Raw genomic sequence first — 24,647 nt, 5'->3', positions numbered from 1 at the left:
GTAGACACAAACAAAGCATACGAAATGCAGAGCCTGAGTGACACCCTATCAGATAGCAAAAGATTATGGTAAACGTAGGCTACTCTTTCTGCTTCTCTTTCTACATATGAGACCATCCTATCTTAATACAGTAAGGCAGGCACATATTTGCCCATTCAATTCATATAAATTTAGTAAAGTTTTGCATCTTCATAAAGCAAGATGATACTTTCTAAGATGATATAAAATGTCCTTTCATACTTTCTACAGTAATGGAAAAATATGCCCATAATTGTCTTGAATAGAGTTGTCATTACTTTGCTAATTACCACACATAAAATTGTCACCTATAACACTGCAAAGGTATTGCATGTAATACCATACACCCTTCAGAACTGAGAAGTACATATATGAGCAGAATATTATACTTCCTAGAGTTGAAAGAAATTTTACATAAAACTTCCTTTGTTAATTGTGCTTAAAAGATTTAAAGCCATTTTGACTTCTCCCTTCTCTTTTAAATATCTGTATTATTTGGAATTTCTGAATAATCTTATGACTAAGTGATTTATGAAAACTCTTTAAAATGCTGCTACATAGCTGCAGTCCTATCTGCCTGCAGATTCTATTGTATCTCGACAAACAGAATGCAAGCTAAACCAATAGCACGAAGTATACTGTATCTTTACCACTTTGGGAAATTGATTTAATTATAAACAATAAAAATAATTGGCCTGTTTAAAAGTAAGTTTTATAATAATGTTTTTCACAAAAATTCTGTAAATGTCCCCAATTTTTATTATGGCATGATCTCTATCAATAAGTATAACACTTTGCCTCAAACCATTTCAGAAATCTTGATCCACTGAAGTGGGCAGCAGTAATAGAATGCATTTTTTAAAGTTTTTCATCTCTGACAACGTGTCTAATTTTAAAGCATAGTAAACTCTAAATAGAACACAAAAGTGTTGCAGACATTATTCAGACCACCACATATTATGTAAATCATACTAACAATGACCTTTTGTAAACTTTTCTGAGGACTAATGGGGCAAAATACTGTTGATGAGTAGTGTTATTTTTTAACTTACAAGCACGTCATTTGATCCACTAGGTGTGCCGTACATACACAAAATATTGAATTACAGCTGAACACAGAAAGAATTACATTCTATTATACTTTGTACGAACAGACAGTGCTTTCCGACTTTCCTTAACAGGCTTGTGCTGACACCTACTGGAGAATACTTGAAAATCTCGAAATCCATAAGCCTTGACACATAGGAAGCTTTTCAATTCAGTAGAGAACTACAACCAATGAACTGAATCACAGGTGATAATTCCATTTATTCGCAATTTAATTTGTCTACTGGGAAAAAACCCCCACAGTATTTGAGGAAAAGCTTTACAAATCATAAATGAAAACGACAGAGAACATGCAATACTCCATCTGTTATTATGGAATTTTTCTAGTGTTACTTGGTGTTAGTGTTAAGTATTACCTAGTATTAGCATAGAAAACAGAGCAAGAACAAATAAATCAGCTTTATTCCTCCTTCTCAAGATCAAAAAAAAGTGTGAGGCCTTAAGTACAATACATCCCAAGGAGAACTGAAAGAGTTTTAAAACAAGATGGCAACAGACAAGAATGTAAGTAATGCTTCAACTACTGAATTGGTTATAACTCTTAAATACAGCAGCAGCTGATTTCATACGAAAAAAATATCAGTTTATTGCTGTACATAAGTTAGAATAGAAAGATTACAAGAATATTCCAGTGATTATATGACATCCAAACACACTTCTAGCTACTAGGAACAGTTAAATTTGCAGTACAGTGTAATGAACAGTGTTAAACAAAATGTTATATGCATAATCTGGAAGACCCAATCCAGCTCCTATTGGAACCCAATGCAAATTTTTATCAAGTTTGACAAGGATTATATCATTCCTCAAGATTTTCAAAGCTATCATAAAGTTTAATCATGTAAACATTGCAAATATAAGCTAAAATACTTCCATGCACAAATGTCACAAACCAATTTTGAGGCTATTCTTTTCTATTTCTCCCAGCTGGCAAAGACTTTTCAAAGAAAATTAGAATTTGAATCTTACAAAGACGTTGTGGAACACTAATGTATTGAGCCAGACCACGCTCTCACCTTGCTAAAAAACTGCCGAAGACAGGCACCTTTCTTTATCTGTCAGATATGTTCTGTATTGACATACGAGATTAGACATAGCAAGAGGTTTTTTTTCCCTTTTTTAGCACTATGACAGAAAAATAGATTTTCCTATAAATGTTGGCAAGTTTCTCCAAAGGCAATTTATGTATTTCAAAGCACCTCAAGAACTACAGCATATCATACATAAAAAAGTGAAAGTCACTGAATTCAGGATCGAGTATTTTTCAGGTAGTCCCTCGATGAAGGAGAATAGGCCCATAACCAGATACAGACAATGAAGAAAAGTGATCTTTAGCATAAAAATACCTGTATCATTTTAAAAGAGGAACACATTTTCAACATCAGTATTTAGAAGAAGCTCTTCAAAAGAATAAGGAGCAAAGACCCAGAAGTCTTCGGAAATATCTCTTTATTTTCCAGTGGACATTCAGCTTGCGAGATCTGTATCATTGCTTAAGACCCCTCAAACTGGAGGAATAATAGAATCTACAGCTCCGGTGCACAGTTAATGAGATCTCTAAATTTTAATAAAAAATTATCAGTGCAAAAATAAAATGCCTTCAGAATATAGTTAGATGCATTTTGTTATAAAGATATCTGGGCTTTGAGAACATAAACATTTTGTAAGGGAAAAATCATTTTCAGTTTGTCCTCAAAACAATCAGAAACTACTTCAGACTCAAATCCTAACAAGAACTAACCTTTTCTTCATAAGTGAAAGCCTGAGCTGAGTTATAACATTCATCAGGGACTGCATAAGCTGAAAAATATTATAGAAGTCACCCTCTTATTTAAATAAGAGTTGTTCTGAAAGAGGCTTTCCTATTTTTCATGTGTGGGATACTTTTGAGACATGTACATTTTTTCCATCCACAACAGAGAATTAACAACATTCCAGCATGCTCCGGTGTCGGCAAGTCCTCTTTTCAGTCCAGATACATGAGGATGATTGATGAAGCTGTCGGCCTACAGTAGCAGACAGAGCAGCTTGGCAAGAATTCAGTGTTATTGAAAGAAATCTCAAATACTTATTCCATCTCCACTACTAAGTTTAATCACACTATCAACATGCTGCCAGGAATGGAGCCTTGACACCAAGCCATAAACTTACACAAGTAACCATTGTTGGCATATTGCTGCTGTGATACCAGCACAGGGCAAATTCTGTTTATTTTTACCTGTTTCCATTCTATATTGCATAGCAGTTAAAATATGGAAAGATATTTCCTGTATTGTGGGTTAGCTTGCAGCAAATTTCATTAAGTTACTATGTCTCATTTTGCTTGGTTAACGAATGGATTAACTTAATTTCTTCAGTTATATTGTTGCTAAATGCAAGGAAAGCAGGGACAGGAGCTTCACATGCTCCACAGCAGTTAGTAAGAAAACAGATTGGTACTACAGATGTTTTATCATTAATCTGCTCAATTGTTACACTGATAAAGAAACAAAAACCTTTCCTCAATTGTTTTATAGATTAACGTAAATTCTGACAAGTTTATCTGCTAAGTAAACCAACAGTAAACCATGCCAAATATTTAAGGTAAATACCATGCTAGCTAAAAATGTAATGCAATATGCTTCTCACAGTTACCTCTCAACTTGTTTTGGCTTTGCTTAAAACAGTAATGCTGAAAAAGATAGGTCTGAGACACTTACAGGGAGAGAAAAGGATTTGTTGTCCAAGATCAGTTACCAACTTTTATTAGCATGTTAGCAAGAATCATTTAAATCTCAACTCTACTTCATAATACTTAAGATGCAAACACCACAGCCGGCATTATAACTGGATTTAAAACCACATTGAGATCTTTCATCACTGAATTTTCAAAACCTACTCTATTCTGTAGCACAAGCTGGTTTTCCCGAAATCTATGAATGGGATTTATAGTTTTCCCAGTTAATTCTCAGCTAAATATGGCTGGTCCCTATTACATGTACTTTTGGGGAAAGGGATGTGATTGCATACTGGGATACTTAACATTACATTAGGCTCTATTTTCCCTAATGATATGATACTGTCTGCGCAAGGCAGGGAATTCTAGTTTGCGATTCCATGAGCTGATCTAGTCACACAATGCAATTTCCAGTTCCACCTTCCAACAAACTGAGAAATACTGGCACTCCACTGACCCTGAACAAAACAAGTATGGAGAGGCACTTAGTTGAAAGTATGCAAAACTTTTCTTCTCATACCAAACTTGCAGAGGAAATTTTCTCTTTTTCTTACTTGTTTCAGCTTTCCAAAAGAATCTCAATTTGATAAGTCTGAAGCAACTGGGTATTGGCACATAAACAGAATTACTAAGAAAGGAAAGTCTTAAAAAGAAACGTATTTGGCCAGTTCCTTCTCCATGTCAGCATACTGCTCTTTGAGGCGCTGCATAGCTTTTCTGTGCTCTTCGTCCACCTCTGCTCGTTTGTTCTGTTGTTCTTTCACGAATGTCTCCCAGTGGGCTATGCGTTTCTCTTCACCAACAATTAGCTTGTCAGTCTGAAGCTGAGAGGAGGAAAATGGGAAGTTTTAACAACCATTTGCAGATTAAAACAGTGGGTTTAATGAGGCCATGAAATTACATAATATTAACGTTATCAGAGAAAATGGGCTTTCAGTTCAGTAAAAGGTGAAAGTAAGAAGAGAATAGGTATAGTTATACGGCATAGTAACTGCAGAAGAAATGGTAATATGTTTACAATGCCTTTTACATGATAACATCAGCAGTAATAGCTTTTCTATGCTGCAGTTTGGTAACCGCAGAAAATTATCTAAACAAATGGAAAGTCACTTTAAAGTTACTTGTCAACTTCGGTTAGCATCTGAAGAATATACTTGTTGCATTATCCGTTCCTCTGATTACTGACAATGTTTGAAGTACTCTAAAACTGCAGCTGATATAAATATGGATTATCTCACAAACTCATATTCTCTTTTAAAATGAACTTCTAGTCTCAGGAATGTGGTATTCAGTGTTTTTAGCCCTTGTTCTAGTTACAAAGAATTCACTACAAATGGACAAAGAATTTCATATTTTTTGGTGGGTTAGCATTGAAAGAAGCTGCATTCTGACACAAAAAAACTTAGAGAGTCCATCATTTAAAAAGCATTTTTTTCTATTTTGGGATAACTTCTTAGTAACCAAAACAGAAATATTTTAAATAAAACACAGCTAATTTTGTTTCAAAGGGTCTTCAACTTTTCCAATCAGAAATATCAAAGAACTGGGAATCTGCAGCTAGCATGGCAAGTGAGGGCAGTTCCACATTATGTATGATACAGATTAAAAACACACTGGAAGCATTACTATAGGCTGATTTATGAGGAAGATATTAGGCCTACTATATTTCGCTTTTGTGCCTGGTAGACAAAATAATATTTTAGCAAGTTATGTATGTCCATTACTTATGTGTACGTGCATCACCAGAGATTAAAGGATCCACTTCAACACTCAAGTAACTTTTTTTCTTACTGCTTGCAATGTCAAATGCATCTAAATAAAAGAATACTTCTACATTTCACAACAAATGAAGATGGTTAATAAAAGCATGTATAAATCATATATCTTAGCCAACACTTCACTATATTGCTCCTCTTTTCTCGACACTTGCTGCTTTCTCCTTGAACGTCTCATTCATTGAAACACAAGTGTTTTCACTTGTGAATTGAATAAATTTTTAAAAGTAGAACACTTCTACTATGCTGTGATGCGAAAGTTCAGTATAGTCAGATACAAATGTTGGTGAAAGAGCCTCTAACACAGAAAGGAAAAACTGAAATACAAAAAAAAAAAAAAAAAGTATTCAATATTTTGAATCTGGCAGTTACTGTTTCTGTTTTAGCCGGCTGGCTCTCACTGTGGTTTATGTCTAATAAAGTCGTATGCCATAATAAATCCAGGTAGTTGTTCTTATGTTGTTCTTCCAGCAAAACAGAGGACTCATCATTATTTTTTGAACAATAATGATTATTTCCTACGTACAGAACAGCAGAGCAGGAATAAATACTATTATACAGCTTCGTTCTTTTAAATATCTGGTATTTTAGTATATTAAATGCAATTGAAACCAATTTATGTAGTCTTTACTGTACCACATGATATGTTCTGCTTTTAAGAGGACACACTATGGGTTAAATACCCTATTTTTGCCATGCAGTGTTTCATATACACTGTAACAATATTAGGACAAGATCGGTTTTGTTTGTAAGATACAATACTAGCTACTACCAAAAAAAAAGACACAAACCTCTATGTGCGGAGGTGGGGGATGAGGTGTCTGTACTTCACCTTAGTTTTCAAAACTGTCAATCACACACACTGCTTTTGACCTGATTACAAAGTGCCTACCTGAACCACCCAGTTCTAGACTAACCCATGCTCCTGAACACTTGAATTGCTTGAAATAAATATGAAATTCATGTTGCTACTTGCTATTTGCATCCTCCATGGCACCATTTCTGTCCAAGGATATAAAATGATTTAGCGGGTAAGATCATTGCGGACGTTTAGGGAGAACGAGATAGCTAAGTTTAAGATATCAAAAATACTGGTATAACTTCTTTCTCCTCCAAAAAAATCTCTTCCCTTCCCCTTCTCAATGTCTAGCTTTTTCTGGCACTAGGGAAGTGACACTGAGAAATAAAGTGATACTACAGATAGTGATACAGCCAGGCTATGTGGGTCTCCTAATATATATGCTTAGGTATAAATTTTAAAAATTGAGTACTGAGGAGCAATTGCTGTAACTGCTTATCCTTCAAATATATAAATGTAAGTAGCAACTCTATTGAAATAATAAGTTTTATAGAGTAAGGTTTATGCTGGAAATAATTGCAGTTATGTAGATTTGCTTTTGAACCTTTAACAAAGTGAAAAGTTGCAGGTATGAATAATAAACATCTTACAAATCAGTAGAATAAAATTAAAATATGCTAGAGCAAATAAGCAAAAACGATAAACACCTATTAAAAGACAGAGACTTTGAATACTGTTTTCACTCTCACAACCTAGTAACGGTTTGGAAAATTTCAATGTAGAAGTTCAACATACATCTTACGCACCGAGGCTCTCCTTCCTAGATCACAAATTCAAACCCAACTCTTGTCAGAAGCACCTCCAAATCATTAACACTGATGGCTGCTAAGCGAGTATGTTTGTGGTTTCAAAATGACACCTATTATACACACAATATTCCTGTTCCTGCCAGATTAGTACCTGCGGGAGCACCAGAAATAATGTGCGATTCCAAATAGATTTGCACCTTCAACCAAAGCGTACTTTGCGGTGTAAGTTTGCTTCTTATTAGAAGTTAAAGAGTCGAAACAGAAGAGATTTATGAATACCACCAGAGCAGGAAAAGCTCCAGCTGGCACCTGAATCTTCTTAGACATCAGAGAACAATATGAGAGAGAAATCCCGATCAAAGATAGGCAGACTCCTATGTCCAAGTCCAACCACAAGACCCACACTGCAGCAGACACTGTCCCTGAAGCTAAGGTACTCAAATGGCTTCCCTCACCCAAGCATGTCCTGTAACATCTTGCTGTCCTGTAACAAGCTGCTACCGTGGTACAGCCTTTCCCTCAGCAGGACACTGACAGAGTCCCTTAAGGATGCAGGCTCCCAAGCAGGACACTGACATCCAACTCCAACATAAAAACAGGCCACCAAAAGATTCACTTTATCAGTACAAGTTCCATACTGTACTTCAGCAAACAACCTTCAGGTTTGCCATGTTTTCTGCTTTCTTACTATAATGGTCTCCACTTCTCTCATATCTTCTTCATATCCAATGTTATTAACTTCAGTGTTTTATTTAATTCATCCTAACACCGAAGAGGAAAAACTAACGAAATCAGGACACTATGCAAAAAATATTCTGACTTAATTGTAACTGTAGGGGTAATAGAGCTAGAAAGCATAAAGCTGTTTGAAAGATGAAATAGTCTCTGTTGGCATAGATGAAAAATCTGCAAAATACAAAGCTTTTCAAGATGCATATGCATCATAGCATGGAATTGTTTTGGTGAAGTCAAAATCAGTCTCAAAAAACAAAGTTTCCAAAAGTCAACATTATTACGTAAATCAATGACCTGCAGAGACATAGTGAGATGTTTCATACTAGCAAATTGTAATTTCTTTATTTATAGATGTGCAGCAATTAATATGAAAGTCATGTCACTGATGCACAGATTAAAATTAATGTGCGTAGAACCCGAAAATTTGCCTGGCAATTCAATTTCTAAGTCATTTCATAACAGTAAGGAAAATAATATTTACATTTTAAGGAAAGAGAATTTCAGGTTATTTTCCATTTTTTGTTATTTAGGAAGCTTGCCAATGTCCTTGTATTACATTGCTCACTGGCGACTCAAAAACTAAGAACTAAACTCAATTAATTTAAACATAAATGAACAAAAATATATGCTATCTTCTTAAGCTTCAGGATCCCTCACTAAGACACATTAATTCACTGCACATTTAACTCATGCTGAGTAGAAAACAGCATGAAAATGTCATTGTACATTATTTAAGAGGTTCAATCTTTGAAATATACACTTGCTTCTCTTGCTAACCATGAACTGAAAATTAAAACAAGAAGTTCAAAATTAAAACAAGAAGTTCAAAATTAAAAGAAGTTCAGCTCGAGGTATCTCCTACAGTTTGCTGGTACAAGTATGACAGCAGTAAGAATGATCAGTCTCTAGAGATTCATATCACCTCAGTGATGCTCATACATACAAAGTTCCAATAATTCTTTCACGAGTTAAAACAAAAGTTATTTTGAATAAAGTAATTGTTAATAATTCACATTCCAGCTTCTGCATGTTCTCAGAATCTTTGCATTCAAGAAATGTTTAACAGCATTTTGAGCAACTGCTTACTGTGTCTCAGTACTTCAGGTTAAAAAATAAAATCACTCCTTAGAGGACAAATCAGTGAATTATTGCTCCCCACAAAATGCAAACTACACGCACAAGATAAACATACCACCTTTACAAGCCACATGTAGGAAGGGAAAAAACCAATCAGTTAAGATACATTATCTGAATGGCTGTTCTCTTCTGAAAAATTCCATGAGGTATGCCACCTGCACACCCAAACAGACAAGCCTGAGTCTTCCCAGAAAAACTGTCACTGCTTCATGCTGTCAGCTGTAGGTGCTGTCCTAAGTGGTAATGTACTACCATGGTGTCGGATAACACTCCATTCCTTGCAGTAATCGAGAACAGTGGATAGAAAACTTATCCAGAGAGCACAGACCTACGAAAACGTTTAGGTCTGTAACGGGCATATTAGACTCTTGAGTCCAACACAGATTCTCTCATCTTCTGATAGCTACCACCTAAATATGCTTTGTCTCCAGACATCTAGTCCCAATACCAGTATCCAGAATGCTTTATGCCAGCCATATGCAGAGCAGTCCATGTTTTGAGATGTTAATAATGACAGGTAAGTTATCTTTTTATTTAAAAAATCTAATTCACATATCCCACCTCAAAATACAGTCCTGGTATTACAAAGCTACAGACTATTCCACGATACAGACCTCAGTTTCTTTAACCAGACGTGTTCACTGGGCAAGGGGAAAAAAGGAAAACGACAAAAAAAGAACTTTTGCTTATGACATTTACCTTAATGGTGGAGATCTACTTCCAGTCCCTGCTACACTGAATAATTAAGTTCTAGGCAATTTATGCCTGTAACTGTCCTGAACATTAAATGACATTAGTATTCTTACATGCCTTTTCAGTCAGTCGCTACAGGAGTATAGAACTATACCCCTTTCTCTGCTTGGTTATTGTGCAGGTTGAAGAGAATAACACAGTGGGGTGTGGGTGCGTGTAGATGTGTGTATTTTTTTTTAATCTGAATTCATCATTCAGAGAATCATGTAAAATGTCTTAATTTCCAAACCACGTAATAATCCAAAGAATTTCAGTAGCTGGGCCCCGTTAAGCGACAGAAGACAGTAAGAACTGAAAAATTGAACCTCCCTTTGCATACTGTTGTTCATTTGGAAGGTACTTTGTTTTATCAGATGACACAAGAATATAGCATATATTCTGAATAAAAACACATCCATAATTTGGGGAGGTAGAATAATAAGTTTTCCTAAAGTCTTCCAGAAAGTACTTGCAGTACAGGCATCTTCTGATTTGTTAAAATGAATGATTTTCACTGTCATGAAGAAGGAAAAAATGCCTGTACATGTTTGAAAGCGCAGACACAATTGGATGTGAACATACTCCCTTTTCCTCATTAAAATATATGTATAATTATATATATATTTGGAGGAACAGTGATTCAGCATTAATTTTTATTAGTTTAAACTTATAACTTTGCAAAACCAACACAACTATGTAAGAGGTAATTGAAATAAATTGTGGCCGATACATAGTCAGGAAAATACTCGAAATGAAATGAAGACGTATGAAACTCCCAAACTGCTGGAAACTTTTAATTGCAAATTTTGGATTGCTTGTGATGATTCATGAAAAAGAAACAAATACTTTGTTTTGTGGGTGTCAGGGCTGCAAACTGGAGAACTGTAACTTGTAAACTAACAAAATTTCACAAATAATAGCACATACAAACATGAAAATAAAACATTTTCACAGAATAACTTTTCAGAGTATAATTTAATTTTGAATCCTACCTTTTGTCATCTCAAGTGAATGCTAAAACTGAGTAATGCTGTAAAATAAGTATAATCTAAATTCATGTGTGGAAATAAATAAAGAACACAAGCCCTTTAAGTTAGACACAAGCCCTTTAAGTTAGACTTAATTAGAAAACACCACCTAGTAAGCACAACACAACCACCTCAAAAACTGCCCGAGTTTTTACTGTTCTGTTCATCCAGTCAAGAAGTGTCTAAGAAATATTCACACAGTTAGATATTAAAACAATACCTGTGCTTGATAACAAGACAGAAGCTGATATTATGACAACATATTCAGGCTTCAAAAGAACAGATTATGTTCTTAGGTAAAACCTTATGACTTCTATAATATGGAAAAGTTGCAGTATAAATGGATACTTGAGCCAAACCAAAGCCTGAGCCAATTTATGATGTTGCACGGTACCAGTAAAGTATTTAGCCAGGAAGCAAAAAAGTGTCTCAATAATTACCTCTAAATTGCAACGTCTTAAGTGCTAGATAATCCAACATTTCCTGCCATGCTGTAGATTTCTGTAACTTGAACCGAAAGACTCTTTTTCTGTCAGTAACAGCAGATTACACTTTAGGCTTTTGCTGTCTATTAGAGAAGAAAGTGATACTGATAGACTAAGGGAAGAAGATTGGCACTTACCATCACTTAATGCATAGCAGAAAACAGTTTCACCTCATCTGAAAGGTTTACTAGGTAGTACAAATGGTAAGTTTCCATGGCTGTTGTTATTATTATTATTATTTAAGAGAAACAACTCCCCACTCCCAAACACTTTTAGAACTTCAGCTCTGTTCCTCTGTAAAGCTTCCGGCTCTAGACCACACAAAATAGCTTCCTCCTGTTTTTGATTGCTTCCCAACACCTAAGTTGGGACATTAGTCATTTGGAAAAAAAAATTAATCTGATTACGAAATCATTTTCTCACGCAATAATGCACATTGCTTGAACTTCAAAGATACACTATCAGTAAAACTTTCTTGTATATTGTGCTGAATCATACAATAATTTGATTGTACTTATTTCTATTTTTGTTTTACAGTCAATGGCTATGCCAAAAATTAACATTTATGAAAACACGTTTTTCAGTAAACATTGTTCTTAGCATTACTTGGACTATTTGTGCTGAAATTAAAAAAAAACCAACAACAACCATGTAAGGCAGAGACGAGTTTTGTGAATTGTTACCACGCTAGTTCATGTTAGAAACAACTAAGAGGCAGGGCTTATTACAGGAAATACTGGGCAACTTCCAGTACAAGCCTGCACTCTTCTGTATAAAAAAGTATCAAACCAAAAAAGAAGAAACAAGAACATACAATAAACAAATGCATGTTTACAGAATTTCTTGATGAAGAAATTTCATCTCTGGTTTCCCCTACTTAAACTAATTCACAGCTTGAACTACTAGCTAAATATTACTGATCTAAATGAGGGAAGTCATCAACAAGGCCAGGATTCCATGAATACTTCTTTCAGTTGACACTCCTGTAATCACAAATTATTTTACACCTAAAGTATGAATGCAGTTAGGGACAATTCAGATTTTCTTTTGCTATTTGGCTGATATCAGTAGCTGAAAGGAACTGCAAAGATAATTAGTAAAGCAAATAATTTTAGTCAGTAAAACAAATAATTTTCAAATTCATTTAACTCAGCAGAAATTTAATTAATTTAACTGTGAAAATTAATGGTATTAATTTAACCGAGGGCTGCAAACACTAATCACTTGATACTAGATGTTACGAAAATGCAGTTCTTTGCAACAATTGCAATTACAATCAGAGAAAGAAGAATGAGGAAAACGTATTTCTCCTCATGCTGCTGAACTGCAGTGACAGCTTTTATATATAACTCAAAAAAGTTACCTACCTGTTACTTACCGCATTTGAAAAGCTTCAAGCCAAAAAGTCTTACTATACAACCTTAAAGAAATACTAAAAATCCTGAATAATAGCTATCAGTATTGCTCCCGTTCATATTAAAAAAAAAAAAGTGGAAATATACAGCTAATATTCTAAAAAAAAAAAGTTACAGTTCTTGTAAAATGAACAGTCATTCAATAAGTTATACAACTTATTAAAGTTTTACTTCAAAAATACCAGCCACAGAACTATAAGAAGAATTTCCTACTTAAGCTCTCTATCAATATGTACACTACAGTGTTAAGACACCATAAACAAACTTCAGGCTCGGTACTGCGCTCGTCACACAGTACCAGTATTCAACTGCAACTGGACTAGCCGCTTTCATTGATTACAAAAAGGAAAGAAAAATAAGACTATCAGTTAATATAAATCAATGCACAGCCTATTTTGCACGATAGCCAAAGAAATGTCTTCAGTTTTTCTAAACCGCTCCGTGATTATAACTACAATTTTGCAGGTAAAAAGATAACACTGGAACACAATCATGAAAGAGTAATGGGAAAACGTGAAACTATTTTCTCATATAATTTTCCAAATTTTAGATTCAGAGCACATGTACTTCACATGAGCAAAGTGTAGCCAACAGAAAAGACTCCAATGATTCGCATGCTCCTATAATATAGCCCTTCATTAAATTACCCATGCAAAAGTGAAAAAAAAGTTCCTTTTCAACAAGCAGTATACATAATATGCTCAATGTTTTCAGCTACCTAGGAAAGATTTACATTGCCATTCTGGTAAGTTAGTAGGTGTTTTTTGTTCCACAGAAAATAAATTTTTTTATTTAAACTTTCCCTATATGTGACAATTACTATACTCTGAGCAAGAAGAGCAAAATAAAGCAAAGGAAATAAAAAGTTTCCGCATATCAGGAGACTGTAGCAAGAGCTAGGGTTCCATTCTACTCCTGCTCCTAAAATATATAGCAGTGCACTGCAGAATGTGTTTTATAAGTACAGAAATCACTCCATAAGAAGTTTTACTAAAAGTATATAAAATACAGAAAAATGTATTTCCAAGTTTTCCTTTACTGAAGGCAAGTAGACTTACTGTACAAGCATTCAATCTTATTTAGTTATACTATAAAAATCTATCCATCCATTCTTTACCTTCCTTTCTTCATGTTCCTTCTCTTGGACTCTATGGATCATATCGTTGGCAGCTTGCACTAAAATGAAAAAATTTCAATAGATCAATCTGCTGTTCTAAATCAAGAAAAACTCAACAGAAAATGACTTAAAGACATGCGGTTTTGCTAGTCAAATACCTTATGCAGACACTGCATTTTTTACCCATTGGAGCACTTACCTCTGCAAGAAAAAGATTTGCCAATATTTGCAGGAAAGGCTTTACATTCATAATTGTTTGGAGGTTCATCACTAATTGAATCCTTGTGCTTTCTAGAAGTCAAAAAATGAAAGGCCCCTAAGTCCTCTTGTGCCCTCTTTCCTTCATGCTGCTGACAAGCTAGAGTGCACTATTCAGCACCTCAGAAGAGATCTAAAAATCTTGCAAGTCAGTAAGTGAAAACAGATGGTCAAGCACTACGGTTTAGTTGGTCTTGTTTCTTATTTTCTCTCATCAAATATAAAAAGTGATTTAGAAAAAACAATGTACATGGAGAACATTTTATGCTGAAGCCTCTTCTATCCACAGACTAAATCTAGGAAATTCTGTCAGGAGAAATAGGAGCTGTATTCCTACTCAGATGTTTTTCCCAAACTAATCTAGCACCTTACTGCATGAATGTTACGCAGAATGAAATCAATTAATTTCTCCAAAGCGGTCCTCTCTCTTTCTCTCTCTCACTAACACAGCCTATTTTTATGAAATACCATACCCATCCGTCATCATCTTAAAGCAGTACTAATCATGAAGGATCACACAGTTGAACATTAGAAAGCCAAGGAGCAACATCAAAGCTGCACTGCCATTTAGAAGGTATTAGAACATATGCCTTATTTGTACAGCTAAATTTTAAGTTTCAAATATTTTTCTGCAACCTTTGTTATAGGTGCAGCGTCACCTACCTGTATTATTCTACATATGCTAAAAGATATATGCTATATGAAATTGAATGTTTATACAACATACTATATATAAAATATTACACCCTCCTCCAAACCCTTCACTGACATGTTTTACTGCATAAACTTAGCTCCAGATAAAGCTTTACAGTCACACCCTCTTGAAATACTTTTTGAGAAGCTGTCCTGCTGAATGAATAAGAAAAATTTACAGAGAAACCAACAAAATTAGTATAACAGATTATAAACTCTCTTTCTTTTAAAATCTGAGGAATAAAATAAATAGCAGATGGCTATAATTATGTAACTAGGATTAGCATGCAAGAATTATTACTACTAACCTATTTGTGACTAAAGATAATAATAACCAACTCTATTATCACACTTCCTGTCTATACACCTGCAAAATTTTGCTTTAAATAAAGGACATCAGTATTATGCTTTCCCACAGGTAAATTAAAAAACTTGAAGCTCACACTGCAACATGCTTGCAACAATTCAGAACACTGAAATTTAGTCCATGGCTTTACCCAGCATGCAGCGCTACCTCCTGCTTGTAAGTGCACAGGAGAAAACTGACCCGAAATAGCTTCTACTGCAGTCAACGTGAAACTTCAGTGTAACCTTAGCAAGAGTTGCGTTGGCTGTAACAATAAATGGCAAAATGCGTCCCTTTTGCTCCCCTTTCGAAATTTCACTGAGAGGAGAACAAAGCACATCAATGGCAGAAAATTTATCTAAAGATGGTAATTCTTCCATAAATCATATTTTGAATCCAAAATCCAAACTATACTATTCCTTAAAATGGTGCAACAAGGAAAATAAGAAGCTACTTGCTTACATCTCTTGAACACTTCATTTAGATTGTCATGCATCGTCTGCTCGCACTTAGGAAGAATGTGTTCATCTGTCTCAAAGATTGTGTTCTTCAGATTTTCAAGCACTCGTAGCTCTCGGAGGCCACGTTTTTCCTGCCAAAAGAGTTGAAAGCGAAAAGATCTTTCTATTTTGCAGCTTTCATTTGCTACTGCTATCTGCGGCCCTACTTACAAATACTTATTTGTAGTGAGACTTTTCAACCTTTGCAACAACACACCATTCTCAATTCTCAACAGCTGGCCTTAAACATATAATTTACCTGTTTTTAATACGATACATACAAAATAAAGAGGAATTGACTTGATGAGTGAATGTGTAACAAGGAATTCCACTTTCCAAAATAAGATGTTTTCCCAGTTGCTAAACTAGCAGCTTTATCTCAACAGACTGCGTTATGCTCTATTAAAGTGTTGCTCTACTTCTTTAGCATGATAGATAAAATAAGTTTTACAAAGAAAGGGAGCAATGCTCCATCCTTGCCATTAAGATACTGGAATATTTTCAACAAGGTTCCTGGTCCTGGTGAAATATGTTAGTATTTCTTAATAAAAAAAGGTGATGTGAAAAAAAAGTTTTATATAGATAATTTATAATACAGGCCTGCATCTCAGAAATAACGAAGAAACAGAGCTTAAAAGCACTTTTATAACTTGAAGCATTTTTGTAACTGAGTTGTTACAGAGAAAGAGTATAGCAGTGATGCTACTTTCTTGATGTCTGACCTTTCAGATTTCATACAGTGCAGGGTTAAAACAAGGCAAATAAGACTGTTTTCACTGAAGCAAATCAGTGAAGTCAAGACTAAAAACACAACGCAACTGATTAAACAGCTGGCCTTTCTGCCTCACTGCTGATCATGATTTACTAGAAGAAGCAGCCCACGCTTTATTGCTTACATCTAACAAAACCCTAGGTTTTTGAAGCCACAGCACTAACTCTACTCTGAATTTCACTGGCACTTTCCTTAACTAAATAAAAAGGATTCTGGGATCTGTTCTAAACCTTTTTTTTACAGTTAATATGTAGAGTTGCAGAGAAGCGTTCCTGTATTGCAAATTGCTAATCATAAAGCAATATTAAACAATCAAAAACAGCACATCACTTAAAGCAGGCAAGTGGATCACCATATCCATTTTAAAACTTCAGAAACAGAGGCACAGAGAAGTAAAGTAGCTTCACTAAGTAGACTCCAGACTTCCTGAATGCAAATTTACATTCTCCCACTCAAAAAAATCTTTACACACTAGATGCTAATCATTGAAAGAAAAAGTATGTGCCTACTACAAGCAAATATATCTGATAGTGCATAGAGTCAAGCACAATTTTTGTAAGAAATTCTAAGCTGCAAAAATGTTAACAATCCTTTGCTTTCCTTTTTTTTCCCCAGAAGTATAAACCAGAAATTAAATTGCAAGCACAGATCAAAGAATATATGAAATCTCTGTAAGAAAGAGAATGAGATTTTGGATACAATAAGAAAACTATGTGTATTTAGACTGCATCTAACCAAGCCCTGAGGCTAGAGAAAAGTTTTTACATTTCCATAATCTAAGTTTGAATTTTCCTTCTTATGAAAAGCCAAGTAAAACTATTCATTGTATCCTAAAATTTATTTAGGAAAATCAAAGAAAATAAAGCATTCCTTATGACTCTCAGACCCATACAATACAGATCTGATGACAGTTTAGTTCACATTCTTATTTTGCTAAACCACTGCAGAGATAAATTAGATCTACTTGAAATGTAGTTAAAACTGGAAACAAAAATAACATTAAAATGACCTTTTTAAAATCATCTCTGCACACTGCAGTACTACTAGTACTATATACTATATTTTCAGGACTAATTTTAAGATTTTAAATCCCATATTCCTTAAGAACGAAGAACTACTTTTAGTAACAGCCTTTAGTTGGCATAAAATTCTACTTTTCTAAACTTCTGCTGCCATCTTGTGGAAACGGTATTACAGTTCCAAAAAGCAAAGTTGTATATAAAACATCTTTTACACTGTTAGAACTTCAACCTTACTTGCAGCCAATTATATAACATTCATTCTGTTTTGAATGGTTTTCTCACTTTGCATAAATTGTTGCTCTTCTCTTCCAGTAATATTACATTCTTCCACAGAACAAATATTAAAGCAAAATTAAAGGATAGCTGTGCTAGATGAATCCAGCTGAAGCATAAACTGGTTTCTTACTCAAATGCAATCCTATACCTGCTAACAATATTTTCCTTGAACAATTTAGAACTCTCTCAGGTATCAGAACTATGGCATTCTCCTACATCAGTATTGCTCCCAGTCTTTTGCAGGAAAAAATATTTATGTGCTTTCTTTATTCTTTGTAAATAAAAAGACAAAAATTACTACCTCGTTTACTAAACTCAAGGTGCAAACATATGCAGCAGGTGTTTTAATCTACTTCTTAATATATTTAATATAGATATTTAATCTATGGGCAAGAAATGTCAAATCTTTCTGAAGTGTACATACATACTTTATATACATACTATATTCTCTAAAAAGATGCTAAAACTGTTTAAAGTCTCAAACTATGACAGGCTATAGCACCTGATAAGATAAAAATACTTACTTCAAATTCTTTAACAAAGTAACGTATTTCTCCATGAATTACTGGCCTGTGATCCAGCAGTCTTGAATGAATTTCCCCAACATCTGAAAGACCAACGAAAGTCAGAATTTTACTTTTCATCTCACTCCATGCTAGGCTACATAATGTAATGTAGCACAACACACTTAAAAGCAAAGGGCATTACTGCTGGAAAAAACACTTTGGAACCTAAAAGAAAAGCAGGATAGTATCTGTGGGCTATCCTATCTATTCAGCAAACCATCAACTTAGTAAAATGCAATGAATTAACATTCTGCATGCTACACTTCTCTGTGAAGGTGAGCATTCACAGAATCACAGAACAGTTGAGGTTGGAAGGGACCTCTGGAGATCGTCCGGTACAATCCCCTGCTCAAGCAGGGTCACCTACAGCAGGTTGTCCAGGACCATGCCAAGTCAGATTTTGAAATTCTCCAAGGACGGACACTACAGAGCCTCTCTAAACAACCTGTTCTAGTTTCCAGTATTCAACCACCCCCACAGTTTAAAAAAAAAAAAAAAAAAAAAAGAATTTGGCTCTCTCTTCTTTACTCCCTCCCATTAATTATTTATACACATGGATAAGATCCTCCTGAGCCTTCTCTTCTCCAGGCTGAAGAGTCTCAGCTCTCTCAGTCTCCCCTCAAACGACAGACACTCCAATCCTTTAGTTATCTTTGTGGTCCTTCGCTGGACTCCATGTTTCTCTCTTGTACTGGGGAGCCCAGAATTGGACACAGCACTCCAAATTTGGGCTCGCCAGGGCTGAGCAGAGGGGAAATATCACTTCCCTTCACCTGCTGGTGATGTCCTCGCTAAAGCAACCCACAAGGTGGTTGGCTGCCTTTGCCACAAGGGAACACTGCTGGCTCATTGTCAACTTGTTGTCCACCAGGATCCCCAGGGCCTTCTCTGCAAAACTGCCCTCCAGCTGGTTGGCCCCCAATCTGTCCTGGTACATGGGGTTACTCCTCCCCAGGGGCAGGACTTGGCACTTCCCTTTGTTCAACTTCATGAGGTTCCTCCCTACCCACTTCCCCAGCCTGTCAAGGTCCCTCTGAATGGCAGCACAGCCCTCTGGTGCATCAGCCACTCCTCCCAGTTTCATATCATCTACAAACTTTCTGAGGGTGCACTCCGTCCCATCATCTAGGTCATTAATGAAGAAGTTACACAATTTTAGCGCCAGTATCAACCTTTGGGGTATACCACCACTGACTGGCCTCCAGCTTTCAGCCCACCTCACTGTCCACTTAACTAGCCTATACTTCATCAACTTGTCTATGAGGATATTATCGAAGACAATGTCAAAAAGCTTACTAGAGCTGAGATAAACAACATCCACTGTTCTCCCCTCATCCACTGAACCAGTCATCTTCTTCTAGAAGGCTATCAGGTCAGGTAAGCCTGATATCCCCTTTGTAAATCCATGCTGACCACTCCCAGTCACCTTCTTACATTCATGCATCTGGAAATAGTTTCCAGGATTAGTTGCTCCATCACCTTCCCTGGGATCAGGGTGAGACTGACCAGCCCGTATTTCTCTGTATCCTCTTCCTTGCACTTCTTGAAGACAGGAGTGGCATTTGCTTTCTTCCAGTCCTCAGGAAGCTCCCCTGATCACCATGACATTTCAAAGATATCCAAGAATGGCCTCACAATGACGTCAGCCCGCTCCCTCAGCACTAGCGGGTGCATCCCTTCATGTCCCACGGACTTGTGTGTGTCCAATTTGTTTAAATGTTCCCTAGCCTGATCCTCCTCCGTTGCTACGGACTTCCCCTCTGGTCTCAGGGACCTGGGATTCCTGAAGGCCAGATTTACCAGGGAAGACTGAGGCAAAGAAGGCATTGAGTACTTTGGCCTTTTTCGTGACCTTGGTCAGCGCATTCCCTGTCACATTCAGCAGCAGGCCTGCGTTTTCCCTAGCCTTCCTTTTGCTGCTGAGCTACTTGCAGAAGACTTTCTTGTTGCCCTGACCAGATTCAACTCCAAGTGGGCTTTAGCTTTCCTGCATACTCCATCGCTGCATACTTGGACAACGTCTCTACATTCCTCTTCAGTCACCTGTCCCTGCTTCCACCTCTTGTAGACTTCCTTTTTATGTTTGTATTTTGTCTAGAGCTCCTCATTCATCCCTGCAGGCCTCCTGCAACCTTTGCTCGATCTCCTGCTGGTCGGGACAGACTGTTTTTGAGCTTAGAGGAGGTGATCCTTGAATATAAATCAGCTCTCTTGGACCCCTGTTCTCTCCAGGGCTGTATCCCATGGGACTCTTCCAAGCAGGTCCCTGAAGAGGTCAGAGTCTGCTCCCCTGAAGTCCAGGATTTTGATCCTGCTTTCTGCCCTGCTTCCTCCTTGCAGAATCCTGAACTCCAGGCCACTGCAGCCAAGGCTGTCCCTGACCTACACATCCCTAACCAGACCTTCCTTATTTGCAAGTATTACATAGAGCAGCGTGCTTCTCCTCATGAGCAACTCGATCCCCTGTGTTAAGAAGCTGTCATCAATTCAGTTCAAAAACCTCCTGGATTGCTTATGCCCTGCTGTGCTGTCCCTCCAGTAGATGCCAGGGTGGTTAAAGTCCCCCACGAGGACCAGGGCCTGCGAATGTGAGACTTCTTCCAGCTGTCTGAAGAAGGCCTCACTTCTTTTTCCTATCAGGCAGTCTATAGCAGATACTTACTACAACATCATCTGCATTAGTCTGCCCACTAACCCCGACCCATAAGATCTCAGCTGGCCCCTCGCCCATCCCTAGGCAGAGCTCCATGCATTTCCACTGAGCTCTCTCACATGAAAGGCAACTCCCCCTCATCGCTGTCCCAGCCAGTCCTTCCTAAAGAGCCTGTATCCATCCAATGCAGCACTCCAGTCATGTGATCTATCCCACCATGTCTCCATCATCCCATTGAGATTGCAGCCCTGTAACTGTGCACAGACCTCTAATTCCTCCTATCTGTTCACAATGCTGCATTCAGTAGTGTACATGCACTTCAGAGGCACCCAAGCATACTGATTTCCCAGAAAGGGTATGGAGTGCTTTCTCCATAATGCTGTCCCATAGGCACTTCCTTATTTACATGCATATGTTTGGGCTAACTCCATTTCAGCCCTTTTGTTGATTATGAGGTCCCTTCTATTCATATCATCCCAGAGCCTTTGCCATCGTGGTCCATCACTTCCTCACTTGACTGTTAGTCATTCTCTCATTCCATCATTTCTAGTTTAAAGCTCTCCTTACCAGGTTGCCCAGCCTGTTAGCAAAGATACTTTTGCCCCACATAGTCAGATGGATCCCGTCTCTTCCATGCAGTTTTTGACCCGGAGCGGGTTGCATGGTCACAGAAACCATGTTGCCGACACCAGCTGTACAAATAATTGTCGACCTCCAGTTCTCTTCAAGCCCTCTCCCCTCACTGGCAGGATCAAGGAGAACACCACCTGGGCCTCCAGGCCCTTGACCACCCCCCCCCCCCCCCCGTCTCCTCTGTTTCAATCCTGCTCCTCAGTATACAGCTTCTGTATCTGACTATTAATGATGGCAAAAATTTGAGGCAGAGTTGAACTAAAGGCTGTAGTTCTACAGAGATTCACAGTTTAAGATGTGGGAGTTTTCTGCAGAGAGAGACAAGAGGAAAGTTCACTACAAAGGAAAACTGTTAGCGTTCACCTGTTCCCTGTACCCTAGGGCTCAAAAATTGGAGCTTAATCTTAAAAAATATTTACAATAGTATACATATATATATGCGTGTGTGTGTGCGTGTGTGCATATATCTATCTCTCTCTCTATATACATAAAATATGAGAAATAGACTGGGCTGTTATAAAGAAAAATCATGTTTAATTTACAAGAACTCTGACAGCATATCAAACAACACAGTTGTTGAACTGTGTTGTTCACAAGAAAAACACAGTGTAGTGCCATAAACATTTTAAATGGACACTAAGCCAGCGCTGCCATCTAAAGGAACTACCCTGTTTGTTCTCCTGCTTCCAGCTATTTGTTCCTACCTTGTAGCTTTCACTCTCTACTGAAGCCATATATATCTGAATCAATAACCTGAATCCCACCCCATCCAAAAAAGTACAGAAGGATTATTTTAAATTTGGGGAATTACATGGTGACAATAAACAAAGCTTAGGATAAAATACTTAAAGTTCAAATACTTGTAAGTACAGATTAACTAGCACAAAACCCAGGTACTTAGGAGAAGCTTAGAAGCTTTTCTTAGAAGAGCTTCTATGGAGAAACTCAACAGCAGTAGCAAGGACCTCATGGTCAAAACACCTGTAAATATAGCCTTTTAAAATAAAGCCACATAGCTATCCAGGATACCAAGTTTCAAATGGCAAAAGATATGTTTGTAACAGCTTTTCCAAAAACGAACCCAATTTCTTAAGCATCTAACTTAAAGCTTCAAATTATTCAAAGAATCACAGGGCACTGGAAAGTTACTAAGGGATCGTTAGGCCAACTCTCTGCACCAAATGCATCTGACAGGCGTCTACCTGTTAACCTGTTAGAGAGGAAATCCCCAAAGGGGAAAAATCTAGTATTTCACTACAGCCAAAAGGTTTTAGCACTACACCCAAATAGTCTCTCTCCTGAACGTCTGTGCCTATGTCTCGTCTTCGGCCAGAGCGGACTGGGAACAACAGGCCCGTCCCTTCGCCGCAGCGCTGCCCGGGCTGCTCCCGCGGCGCCACCCGCCGCTGCCGCGCGCCCCTCCAACGGCCGCCGGGCCCGGAGGCCCTCAACGGCCGCCGGGCCCCTCCCCCCGCAGCGCCCACGGGCACCCAAAACACGGGTCGGGCGAGGCGGGCTGCGACGAGCCGACGCCACTCCTTACCCTTTATAATGGGGTGGAGCGAGGCCCCGGCGGCCAGCGACTCCCGCTTCCTGTCGCTGGGCATCGGGGCCGCCCCGCTCCGGCCGGGGGACGCGGAGCCGCCCGCGCTCATGGCGCTCTGCGCCCCCCGCGCCACGGCCCGCCACCGCGCCCGCAGAGCCCTCGCTCGTAGCGCCTGATTGGGGGGGAAGGACGGGGGGAACGCGCTTCCGCCTCGTTCCGAACGCCTCGGTGCGACGTCATCTCCCCGCGCCAGCCGCCGTGCCTCTAAAGCGGCGGCGGCCGTTACTACGGCAACCGCGGTGTCCACGGAGGTGGTGGAGGCGGTGGAGGCGGGTGGCCCCCGCCCGCCCCGGGAGGCCCTTTAGCACCCCAGCCGCCCCCCCGTCTGAGATAACTCATAAAAACCTAACTCTTCTAGCAGATTTTACTAATGCCTCTTCAGGTGTACAGATGAGGAAAAAGACAGGGGCACACACAGGAGGAAAGCGATTATTTGTGCAGACGAACAAAGGCCAGGACGAGAAGGAAGATCTTCTATACCCAGGGGTGCCCGAAGAGTTGGCCTCTCCCAGACATTTCTGCTTGGAAATTATATTCCTAAGAGGCCTAAAGATTTCTGCGCAGTTGCATGGAAGGAAGCTACTGTAGCCTAGAAAGACCTATACTGTCCAGACTAGCTATTGCATCAGGAAGGACTTCCAATACAAAAACCAACTGCATCATCTTCTTCAGGCCCTCCGTGCATTTCTGGAATCACACAGAAAACGGAGGCGGAGGGGGAAGAAGGGGCTTGTTTGTTCGCCTTGAGGTATGGGAACAGGCACGAATTCAGATAAATCCACTTCCTTAATAAATAAGTCCACCAGCCATTGGACCTATGGTTTGAGAAAATCAGGAGTAATAGTCTACTTGGTAAATATAAAGAAAAGGTGGATGAGAGCAAAAACAACTGAAAGTCCTTATGCTTTTATTATTTTAAATAGCTTGAGAGAATTAGGATATTAAAAAACCAACACCTTTTCCCCTTAGGAAACAATATATCAACCAGTAACTTTCTTCTGGCCTTTTTTTTTTTTTTGGGGGGGGGAGGGGGGGTGTGCACTATGTATAGGGCACCTACTAAAGTAACTTGATACTTGTTTAGGTCTCTGTATTTGTAGATTAGGTGGGGGGGCTCTCCCCCCCCCTTCTTTTTCTTTTACTATTTTATTAGTAGAAAACATGGGTAGTAGTATTTTTCTTTGAAACTAGTTCTGCCCACATTCTACTTTGCAGTTTTTATGAGCAACAGCCACTGCCTGGAAAAGTGAAAAGAAAAAAAAAAATAAGTCTTTTCTCTTTTTCATAGTGGTAAGCTATTAAAATAGACACAAAAAATGATCTTGTCATTAAATTGTGTGATGGGGCACAAAGCTCAGAAGCATGAGAGCTGCTCACTGAAATCACCATAACATTTTTAACTTGATAATACATATAATTCTCTAAAGTCAGTCTCCAAATAAGTGAACT

General features: G+C 38.0%; 1 protein-coding gene across 1 annotated transcript; it reads right to left on the bottom strand.

The window, feature by feature from the left end:
* Positions 1 to 1,505: 1,505 nt before the first annotated feature.
* On the bottom strand, positions 1,506 to 23,373 carry BLOC1S5 (biogenesis of lysosomal organelles complex 1 subunit 5). Its single transcript, XM_068931895.1, has 5 exons — positions 23,136 to 23,373; positions 18,265 to 18,347; positions 15,633 to 15,762; positions 13,874 to 13,932; positions 1,506 to 4,665 (listed from the first exon to the last, which is right to left on the bottom strand). The coding sequence occupies exons 1-5, from the start codon at positions 23,245 to 23,247 to the stop codon at positions 4,486 to 4,488; spliced, it is 564 nt and encodes a 187-aa protein (XP_068787996.1). The 5' UTR covers positions 23,248 to 23,373; the 3' UTR covers positions 1,506 to 4,485.
* Between the last annotated feature and the right edge of the window lie 1,274 nt (positions 23,374 to 24,647).

The sequence above is a fragment of the Struthio camelus genome, chromosome 2 (assembly GCF_040807025.1).
Source record: "Struthio camelus isolate bStrCam1 chromosome 2, bStrCam1.hap1, whole genome shotgun sequence".
In the NCBI taxonomy this organism is placed as follows: Eukaryota; Metazoa; Chordata; class Aves; order Struthioniformes; family Struthionidae; genus Struthio; species Struthio camelus.
The sequence above is the reverse complement of the archived record's forward strand: the minus strand, read 5'-3'. Positions and strand labels throughout refer to the sequence as shown.